This window comes from Coregonus lavaretus (assembly GCF_964263955.1).
Source record: "Coregonus lavaretus genome assembly, chromosome: 5".
Classification (NCBI taxonomy): Eukaryota; Metazoa; Chordata; class Actinopteri; order Salmoniformes; family Salmonidae; genus Coregonus; species Coregonus lavaretus.
In genome coordinates this window covers 40,141,422-40,152,729 of record NC_139992.1, presented here as the reverse complement: position 1 = coordinate 40,152,729, position 11,308 = coordinate 40,141,422, and the positions used below count along the sequence as shown (strand labels likewise).

Here is an 11,308-nt window from a genome sequence, read left to right as displayed (position 1 = left end):
CTAGAGCCAGACACCTTCAGAGTAACAACAAGGGGCTTGTTTAACCCAACCTCTCCTGTGAAGGCTGTACGCCCATTAGAGTGCTACAGTCAGCGTTGGTTAGAGTGAGCGGGTGACAGTTTGGCGTTGTCAAGGGTAACCAAACAAACAGTGAGTCCGGCCACCAGAGCCAATCGGAGCCTTAAAGGTCACTTTGCTCTGAGATGGAGGCGAAACAATGGGCTCTGGGCAGAAAGGCCACATTGTCTCTGGAAAATCCTCCCCCCCGACACCCCCAGTCCAACTGGAGAAAATGTGTTATGCGTGAAGTTCTGACATCAGGGCTTTGTGTCTCTGAGCAGTGACTTACAACAGGGAGAGAGAGGGAGAGACAAACAGAGGGTGGCAAAGGGGGACAGAGTGAGAAAGTGAGATGTGTTTGGGGAGTAACAGAATGTGCCAGAAAGATAAAGAGGGAGGAAAATGAACACAGAGGGAAAGGGAGGATGGAGAGAGAATTGTGTGATCCAGAGAGAGAGAGAGAGAGAGAGAAAGATAGAGAGAGAGAGAGAGAGAGAGAGAGAGAGAGAGAGAGAGAGACAGAGATAGCAAATCATTTTAGCAACTTAGTACCTTTGGGCTTTACTGCTCTAGTGGAGGAACTGAAATGTGTTAGTGTGAGCTATTGGATGCCCTCTATTCTCACCCTCTGTTCTACATATGTCTCTTGACCATGTGGCAGTGTGATTGGTGTATGGTACAGGATGGTTTGAATGAGTCTGGAAGATACACCGCTTATCTCCTGTACAGAGAGTAGATCTTGTAAAGGCCCAGGCCAGGTGCCATGAGGCTGAGAGAGGGAGGCATTCAATCACACACTAATGCCTTGGCTCCAGAGACACAGATGCTTCACATACGCACGCACGTACGCACACACACACACTTGTCGACAGGGCCAAATTCATCTTTCCCTTCAATCCCCCCCAACCTCAACCTCTGTCTGACCCCTCTGGAAGTTTTCAGAAAAAATTCTCACTCCCCATCCCAGATCCAGTTCGGAATTCTGCCCCCCCCCCTCTCCCTCCAAATGCCCTTTCCTTTTCCCCTTTAAGTCATGTGTTTGTTGTTCTTTCCCACTGTTTGTTCATGTTGCGTTTGATCCTGCTGGATTCCAGGACCATGTCATCAACACCGGCTGTTGTTTGCAAGCTGTTTGTTTGCGGAGTTCAACTTACTTATACAAGTTACGAGGAAACATTTAGTTTTGTCGAGTAAGATTAGACGAGGCAGTTTTTCAAGATCAATTCAAAGTAGTGGAGGTGTAGTGGTCCAATGCGAAGGGTCGTTAACTGTCCAATAATGTTGACAGGGAGACAGCCTTGTTGACAGGCGAGACTACTGAGCCGGGGAGTCTGGGTAATGTCCCCTCTCAATACAGTAGGACACACATGAACGCACGCACTGACCATTTTGATGCAGTCCTATAGGAATGTCCCTGTCCAAGCCAGCCTGCTCTCTCCAGTGTGTGTCAGATCCTACACACCCCAGGAGTGCTGAAAGAGAAGTTTCATAGTGAGAGAGTGTGAATGTAAAGTCCTGCCTTTTTAAAATGGGCACAGGGGAAGTATATCTGAGGGGTCCTTCCTCTCCTTCTGGTGTGTTGCTGGTGCAGTAGTACCGGTCTGCAGGGTTCTTAGTGCTGATCTGCTCTCAGCACCTTGCAGGCTGAATGAAACATGAAACTGCCCCCTCACTGAGCCAAAATGGAGACCATCAGCCAGAGATATCAATCTTTCTACATCCGTCCTTGTCACGACTTCCGCCGAAGTTGGTGCCTCTCCTTGTTCGGGTGGCGTTCGGCAGTCGTCATCACCGGCTTTCTAGCTGCCACCGATCTACGTTTCTTTTTCCATTTGTTTTGTCTTGATTGTACACACCTGGTTCCCATTACATTATATTATTTCCCTATTTAACCCTCTGGTTCCCACATGGTTTTGTGCGTGTTTGTTCTTGGTTTTGTGTCTGAGACTTATGTGAGCTGGTGTGTTTTCCCTGCGTGGAAATTAGTGTTGTTTATTTTTCGAGTAAAGTACGTTGTTTACTCAGTTCTGTGTCCTGTGCCTGACTCCATCCTACCGCTGCACATTGACACTTGACAGAAACACGCACCACAAATGGAGTCAGCAGGTGCATCCAGTCCTCCGGTACCAGTGGAGGAGCGCGTCCAGCAGCACGCGACGATGCTCCAGAATCTTGGCACAGCCATGGATCGTGTATTGCAGACCATGGAGCGATGGGAGAGAGGGGGTTTTCCCACAACTCCATCAACTTCAGATCAACCCACACCGATGTCCACCCCTCCGTCACATGGACCCAGTGGGATTCGGCTCTCGCTCCCGAGGGCATATGATGGGACGGCTGCCGGGTGCCAGGGGTTCCTGCTCCAGGTGGAGCTCTACCTGGCAACCATCCACCCGGCTCCCTCGGGATACGAGAGCGTGTCCGCCCTCATCTCCTGTCTGTCGGGGAGAGCGCTTGAGTGGGCCAACGCCGAATGGGGAGGAATAGACGCAGCGTTGGTTCGCTATGAGGATTTCATCAGCCGCTTCCGGGCGGTCTTCGATCATCCAGCTGAGGGGAGAGTGGCGGGGGAACGCTTGTCTACCTCAGACAGGGGAAGAGGAGCGCACAGGACTTCGCACTGGACTTCAAGACCTTGGCTGCTAGCACGGGATGGAATGAGAGGGCCCTGATCGACCATTACCGGTGTAGTCTACGTGAGGACGTTCGTCTGGAACTGGTATGCAGGGACACCACCCTTACCCTCGACCAGCTGGTGGGTTTATTTATATGGCAGGTTAACCTGTTGGCCACCCGCGGACGTCCGGGTCAGGGTCCGTCCATTCCATCCCCCAGCACCTCCGACCCTACCCCTATGGAGCTCGGAGGTGCTGCTCTAAGAGTGACCGGAGGGGGGGCCGTTTCCCACACCAACTGTGGCCGCAGAGGGCACACTGCTGGTCGGTGCTGGGGAGGTTCCCCAGGGAGTCGAGGCAGCAGGCAGGGCACTGGTGGATCATCCCAGGTGAGTAGGCACCCGACTCACCCAGAGCTCCCTGTTGCGCACATGTGTGTATGCATAGAATTTCCTGAGTTTTCCCCGCATTCCCAGCATAAGGCGCTAGTAGATTCAGGCGCAGTTGCGAACTTTATTGACCGTTCATTTGCACGTAGATTAGGGATCCCTATTGTTCCTGTTGATGTGCCCTTCCCTGTACATGCCTTAGATAGTCGTCCTTTAGGGTTCGGGCCTGATTAGGGAGGGCACAGCTCCACTATGTATGAAAACGCAGGAGGGTAATGAGGAGAGAATTAGTCTCTTCCTGATTGATTCTCCTGTGTTTCCTGTGGTGTTGGGGCTTCCCTGGTTGGCCTCTCATGACCCCACTATTTTGTGGCAACAGAGGGCTCTCAAGGGATGGTCATGTCTGTGCTCAGGGAGGTGTGTAGGTGTTTTCATAGGTGCAACTACGGTGGAGAGTCCAAACCAGGTCTCCACAATGCACATTCCCCCCGAATTTGCCGATTTGGCTCTCGCCTTCTGTAAAAAAAGAAGGCGACTCAACTACCACCCCATTTTCACCCGTTTTGTTTTCACCCTATCCTACAGACCAGGTTCCCAGAACGCTAAGGCAGACAAACTGTCCCAGATGTATGACACAGAGGAGCGGTCCACGGATCCCACTCCCATACTTCCGGCTTCTTGCCTGGTGGCACCGGTGGTATGGGAGGTTGACACGTGCCTTCAGTACCTCGTGGAGTGGGAGGGGTACGGTCCGGAGTAGAGATGCTGGGTGCCGGTGGAGGACATCCTGGACCCTTCCTTACTGCAGGAATTTCACAGTCTCCACCCGGATCGTCCTGCGCCTCGTCCTCCGGGTCGTCCCCGAGGCCGGTGTTGGCGCGCTGCTGGAGCCGCGCATCAAGGGGCGGGTACTGTAACAACTTCCACCGAAGTTGCTGCCTCTCCTTGTTCGGGCGGCGTTTGGCGGTCGTCGTCACCGGCTTTCTAGCTGCCAACGATCAACATTTCTTTTTCCATTTGTTTTGTCTTGATTGTACACACCTGGTTCCCATTACATTATATTATTTCCCTATTTAACCCTCTGGTTCCCACATGGTTTTGTGCGTGTTTGTTATTGGTTTTGTGTCTGAGACTTATGTGAGCTGGTGTGTTTTCCCTGCGTGGAAATTAGTGTTGTTTATTTTTCGAGTAAAGTACGTTGTTTACTCAGTTCTGTGTCCTGCGCCTGACTCCGTCCTACCGCTGCACATTGACACTTGACAGTCCTGGCTCTCAATATCACTCCCCCCTAGCCTACCACTTCCACTAACCTCAAACTCCCCCAACAACTGTAAACTCCTATCCCCACACCAGAGGAGGCTGGTGGGAGGAGCTCTAGGAGGACGGGTAATTGTAATGGCTGAAATGGAATTTATGGTTGAGACAAACATGTGGTTTCCATATGTTTGATGTGTTTGATACAGTTCTATTTATTCCATTCCAGCCATTACAATGAACCCGTCCTCCTATAGCTTCTCACCCCAGCCTCCTCTGCCCCACTCCTGTATATCCAAACAGACCCTCTACCCTATCCTTTTCCCCCTCTTCCCCCTATGGTCCAAGCCCAAGCTACTAGCCATCCCTACCTACAACCCCACTCCCCTCCCTCTTACCTCCCCCCTCACCTCCCCACCACCCACCCACCAACCTACCTTAACCCCAACCCCCAACCGTATACCCCCTGTACTTATTTGACTGGACCAACTCATACAACATTCACAAACACCCCCCGGATGCTGAGCCCCACACAGAGCCTCCATGGCTCCAGTCCCAGAAAGTCCAATCCCCCAACCCTCAGATGGGAGAAACCAGATAGCCGTAACATGGTGAACAGGGAAAACATGAGGTTTTCAGAGATGCATTCTTTCATAGTTAACTTTAAGATCCATAGCAGGGTGTATGCTGAAAACATCCTGACCTGGATTCTATGTAGGAGTGAAAGGGGGGAAAATAACAAAAGGAAAGGAAGAGAGGGAAAGGAAGAGAGGAAAATGAAGAGAGGGAAAGGAAGAAAGGGAAAGGAAGAGAGGAAAAGGAAGAGAGGAAAAGGAAGAGAGGAAAAGGAAGAGAGGGAAAGGAAGAGAGGAAAAGGAAGAGCGGGAAAGGAAGAGAGGGAAAGGAAGAGATGTAAAGGAAGAGAGGGAAAGGAAGAGAGGGAAAGGAAGAGAGGAAAAGGAAGAGAGGGAAGTGAAGAGAGGGAAGTGAAGAGAGGGAAAGGAAGAGAGGAAAAGGAAGAGAGGAAAAGGAAGAGAGGAAAAGGAATAGAGGGAAAGGAAGATAGGGAAAGAAGAGAGGAAAAGTGGAAAAGGAAGAGAGGAAAAGGAAGAGAGGGAAAGAAGAGAGGAAACGGAAGAGAGGGAAAGGAAGAGAGGAAAGGGAAGAGAGGGAAAGGAAAAGAGGGAAAGGAAGAGAGGAAAAGGAAGAGAGGGAAAGGAAGAGAGGGAAAAGAAGAGATGTAAAGGAAGAGAGGGAAAGGAAGAGAGGAAAAGGAAGAGAGGAAAGGGAAGAGAGGGAAGTGAAGAAAGGGAAAGGAAGAGAGGAAAAGGAAGAGAGGAAAAGGAAGAGAGGAAAAGGAAGAGAGGGAAAGAAGAGAGGAAAAGGAAGAGAGGGAAAGGAAGAGAGGAAAAGAGGAAAAGGAAGAGAGGAAAAGGAAGAGAGGGAAAGGAAGAGATGTAAAGGAAGAGAGGGAAAGGAAGAGAGGAAAAGGAAGAGAGGAAAGGGAAGAGAGGGAAGTGAAGAGAGGGAAAGGAAGAGAGGAAAAGGAAGAGAGGAAAAGGAAGAGAGGAAAAGGAATAGAGGGAAAGGAAGAGAGGAAAAGGAAGAGAGGAAAAGGAAGAGAGGGAAAGGAAGAGAGGAAAAGAGGAAAAGGAAGAGAGGAAAAGGAAGAGAGGAAAATGAAGAGAGGAAAGGGAAGAGAGGGAAGTGAAGAGAGGGAAATGAAGAGAGGAAAAGGAAGAGAGGAAAAGGAAGAGAGGGAAAGGAAGAGAGGAAAAGGAAGAGAGGAAAAGGAAGAGAGGAAAAGGAAGAGAGGGAAAGGAAGAGAGGAAAAGAGGAAAAGGAAGAGAGGAAAAGGAAGAGAGGGAAAGAAGAGAGGAAAAGGAAGAGAGGGAAAGGAAGAGAGGAAAATAGGAAAAGGAAGAGAGGAAAGGGAAGAGAGGGAAATAAGAGAGGAAAAGGAAGAGAGGGAAAGGAATAGAGGGAAAGGAAGAGAGGGAAAGGAAGAGAGGAAAAGAGGAAAAGGAAGAGAGGAAAAGGAGAGAGGGAAAGAAGAGAGGAAAAGGAAGAGAGGAAAAGGAAGAGAGGGAAAGAAGAGAGGAAAAGGAAGAGAGGGAAAGGAAGAGAGGAAAAGAGGAAAAGGAAGAGAGGAAAAGGAAGAGAGGGAAAGGAAGAGATGTAAAGGAAGAGAGGGAAAGGAAGAGAGGAAAAGGAAGAGAGGAAAGGGAAGAGAGGAAAATGAAGAGAGGAAAAGGAAGAGAGGAAAAGGAATAGAGGGAAAGGAAGAGAGGAAAAGGAAGAGAGGAAAAGGAAGAGAGGGAAAGGAAGAGAGGAAAAGAGGAAAAGGAAGAGAGGAAATGGAAGAGAGGAAAATGAAGAGAGGAAAGGGAAGAGAGGGAAGTGAAGAGAGGGAAAGGAAGAGAGGAAAAGGAAGAGAGGAAAAGGAAGAGAGGGAAAGGAAGAGAGGAAAAGGAAGAGAGGAAAAGGAAGAGAGGGAAAGGAAGAGAGGAAAAGAGGAAAAGGAAGAGAGGAAAAGGAAGAGAGGGAAAGAAGAGAGGAAAAGGAAGAGAGGGAAAGGAAGAGAGGAAAATAGGAAAAGGAAGAGAGGAAAGGGAAGAGAGGGAAATAAGAGAGGAAAAGGAAGAGAGGGAAAGGAATAGAGGGAAAGGAAGAGAGGGAAAGGAAGAGAGGAAAAGAGGAAAAGGAAGAGAGGAAAAGGAAGAGAGGGAAAGAAGAGAGGGAAAGGAAGAGAGGGAAAGGAAGAGAGGAAAAGGAAGAGAGGAAAAGGAAGAGAGGGAAAGGAAGAGAGGAAAAGGAAGAGAGGAAAAGGAAGAGAGGGAAAGGAAGAGAGGGAAAGTAAGAGAGGAAAAGGAAGAGAGGAAAAGGAAGAGAGGGAAAGGGAAAGGAAGAGAGGAAAAGGAAGAGAGGAAAAGGAAGAGAGGGAAAGGAAGAGAGGGAAAGAAAGCGAAGGGAACTGTGAAAATGGTTCTGTCAGTGTGCTTGTCTCCTATGTGGGGTCAAGTTGCAGAGTTTGGCCTGAGATATGAGCAGTTGTGTGTGTGTGTGTGTGTGTGTGTGTGTCAGTGTTTGTCTCGAGTCCGGTCTCAAGACCACATATTGAGTGTCTCGGTCTTGACTCGGTCTCAGACAATAAGGACTTCCTTCCCGAGACCAGCCGACACCAGCGGAGTCATAAACTCATAATTATCAGCTTCCATTTAGTCGGTGCATAAAACCACTTCGCTTTAGCTCAGACAATTAGACAGCTAAGTTGGGCCGTAGGGGACCTCTGTCATTTCTTTTATTCCATGTATGTGTGTTTGGTGTTTGACTCTGTGAGTATTTATGTGTGTCTGTGTTTTATTTAATCTGACCTCATTCCATATACCAAGGGATAAATGGCATCAGGTTCAAGTACTACACTCTTAGAAAAAAGGGTTCCAAAAGGGTTCTTTGGCTGTCTCCATAGGAGAACCCTTTTTGGTTCCAGGTAGAACACTTTTTGGTTCCAAGTATAACTTTTTGGGGTTCCATGTAGAACCCCCTGTGGAAAGGGTTTTACATGGAACCCAAAAGGGTTCTACCTCGAACCAAAAGGGTTCTACCTGGAACCAAAAAGTGTTCTTCAAAGGATTATCCTATAACTCTTTTAGGTTCAAGATAGAAGAGTGTAGTACTGATACACAGCTCTGTCCACTGTCTAGCTTGATTAATACTTCACAGCTACAGGTTAGATGTAGCCTAGTGCTGTTAGGCTGTACTAGCAGTGTGAATTTGTAAGTCACATCTTTGTAGTGAAAATAACACAACATTAATCCACAAACTAGACATCTGTATGGCTTTTATCCAGACTAGCATATCATACAAGACAAACACTTTTAGACAGCACAGAGATGAATGTAGAACTGAATATTGTCATGAGAGATGGGAAAATCCTTAGATGAGTCTGGCCCAGCTGAATGTGCACAGTCATCTCAGTCAGTCAGTCAGTCAGGAAACAGACACACAAACACATGGCGTACACCCTAAATTCCCACTGCTCCGGATCCTGCAGTAACACATACACAAGCCAAAGAGTGTCTGTGTGTGTGTGTGTGTGTGTGTGTCTGTGTGTGTGTGTGTGAGTATGTGTGTATGTGTGTGTGTGTCTGTGCGTGTGTGTGTGTCTGTGTGTGTGTGTTTGTGTGTGTGTGTGTGTGTGTGTGTGTGTGTGTGTGTGTGTGTGTGTGAGGGATCATCCAACCAGACAAGACAAATGGCTTGCAGCAGGAAGCGAAGAGTAAACATAAATATGATGAAGACGATGACTGAGGAGTCCTAGGGTGATACCATTGCCTAATCCCCCCCACCATCTCCCCCTGCCGCCTTATGTGTGATCTCCCTGGTAAAGTGATCACTGTGGCGATAGGGCCGGGGTCTAATAAGAGCAGAGTAAACACAGATGTTGATGTTGTTGTTCTGCCAGGCAGCTGAAGGCCGAGGGCAGACACCAGAACTAGGTTTTTATGATTCTACGACAAGCTGTTTCTCTTTAGAACATAATGATCAGATGGCCCTAGTGCAGTAGTGTTTGTGTGTGTGTGTGTGTGTGTGTGTGTGTGTGTGTGTGTGTGTGTGTGTGTGTGTGTGTGTGTGTGTGTGTGTGTGTGTGTGTGTGTGTGTGTGTGTGTGTGTATGGTAGAGAGGCCCCACCCAAGGGGTTAGGGCTAGACCTAAGCTGCTCCCCAGTTTGTGTGTTAACTGTATATGGCAGAGGTCATAGCCCTTTCCTCCAGTCAAATGACCTAGTGGCCTCATGGGTGGAATGTTATTAATATTTTTCATAATTAATAAATATTATTTCAAAAAAAATGCCGAAAATCCGGTGTTTCTATGTCAAATGGTTTTGTTATATTTCAGTCATCTGTGATGTATATAAAGTGTCATATTGGAATGCAAACTCAAAATGGAATACATTTCAACTCTATATCATACATGGTACAGGTGTCTTCTTTTTTTTAAGCCCATAACCATGTGTGTGAGGTGTATACTTTAGTTTCAAAGTAGATTTGTTTAAGACTACCAAGAAACACTGTGTGACCCTGCAGTAAAAGGTTAAACTCAAGTTACCTGGGGGCCAATTTATAGCGGCCAGTATCTCTTTCATGGGAGTATTGCTTTTTTGCACAATACCTTATTCTATTACCATGTTCTTTATTCAGTATCAGTACCTTAGTAAATGACCTGACATTAACCCTCCACTCTCTCCCCCCCTCTACAGACAGTAAGGCCATCGTGGATGGGAACCTGAAGCTGATCCTGGGTCTGATCTGGACTCTGATCCTGCACTACTCCATCTCTATGCCCATGTGGGAGGACGAGGACGATGAGGATGCCAAGAAGCTGACCCCCAAGCAGAGGCTGCTGGGATGGATACAGAACAAGGTGCCCCAGCTGCCCATCAACAACTTTCACCGTGACTGGAGGGACGGCAAGGCACTGGGAGCCCTGGTCGACAACTGTGCTCCAGGTAAGAGCTGATCCAGGATCTGTGACTCATTCTGTTGTTAGACTCTGCTGGTTAATAGGCTTGGAGCTGACTCATAAACAGTTAAGTCTTAGTTCATGTGACTGGATGGACGGCAAGGCCCTGGGAGCACTGATTGACAACTGAGCCCCAGGTAAGGCCTTGAGGAGCAGTTTGAGTGCAGATCGTCCATCTGTAAGAACTGTAAGATCCAAGATCTGCGCATGATACGTTTCATTTGTTGACAATAGTCCTCCAGGTTGTAACTGATTTGAGAGCTGTTTTAGGGTTGATTAATCGGCAATAGTATTCACTGAAACAGTACACTAAACACTAAACAGCCATAATTCCAAGTATGTGTCACAGAGAAGTTCCAGAGAAACTCCAGTTATGTATTGTATTTTTGAAACGGAGGATTTTTAAAATCCCCAAACCACAGAGAGATAGATAGTGCATAGCCTGTAATTACAGATCAGGGTCGTCAGGGCCTAGCCAGGGGGACTTGCCTGACAACTGCCCTAGATAGAGTGACCCCCACTGGGGAAGGTTTCATAACTGTAGCCCTAGGCTTGTCTCTTTCGGTGAAGGCCTCTACTAATTTGGACTGGGTTCCTGGCAGGCAGTGGGTCTTTCAAAGACATGGGTCCAAGGGGAACCCCAATTGACCTTGGGTTAGTAGACACGTCTTATTCAACAGAGCCACTAATCCTGTGTTAGTACAAACGGTGTGAGACCAGATGCGTGGAATGACTGGGCATTAATATGTTCACAGAGTTAGTTACTCCAGAGAAATGAAACAAAGAACTGAGGTGCACCGTCTTTTTGTTTACTGAGTGTGTGTGTGTATAGGTGTTGTCTTTTGTAGGTGTGTGAGTGTGCGTGTGTGTGTGAGAGAGCCAATGTGTGAATGTGTGTGCTTTATTTGTTTTCATGTGCTTGCATGCTTCTGAGTGTGTGTTTATGTGTGTTTGTGTGCATGACAAAGTGTGTTTACTAAGGAAGTTGAGAAGTGTGTTGGAGAGAGGCTAAAGTGGCGGAACAAATAAACAAACAATGACTCCATTCTCCCCCAAACTGAGCCTGTCTAATTCACTTACCTAGCGCAGCGGGGTCACAGAGCAGGTGTGTGTGTGTGTGTGTGTTTGTGTCTGTCTGTGTACATTTATGTTTTTCAGGGTGTGTGTTTAATAGTGTGTGTGTTTATGGTCTAGGTGTCTGTGTTAGTATTGTTGACACTGCTGATACACAGAGCTCTGTCTCTGACACTGAGCAGGACTAAGTAGCAGGTTTTATTCTAGGCTTTGACCATACAGGGCTCTGTTTCTCTCTGCTCTCACTAAGCTATACACTCACAGTACACACAGCATTAGGGCTAAGGGGCAATTCTCTCACATTCTCTTGCAGTGCCACCTCTGCCTATATGCAGACTATGAACTGCCACTAGGCCCCCCCAGGCACGCAAGGCACGTGCTCAGGGGCCCTGA

At 47.9% G+C, this 11,308-nt stretch overlaps 1 protein-coding gene across 1 annotated transcript in view; it reads left to right on the top strand.

Moving 5' to 3' along the window:
* Positions 1-11,308, top strand: part of LOC311129255 (filamin-C-like) — a gene marked incomplete at its 3' end in the record, with an annotated part of 76,883 nt that overhangs the window by 27,436 nt on the left and 38,139 nt on the right. Inside the window, exon 2 of the mRNA XM_084161549.1 lies at positions 9,579-9,827. Within this exon, the coding sequence (XP_084017675.1) occupies positions 9,579-9,827 (249 nt within the window). The remainder of the gene's footprint in view (positions 1-9,578; positions 9,828-11,308) is intronic.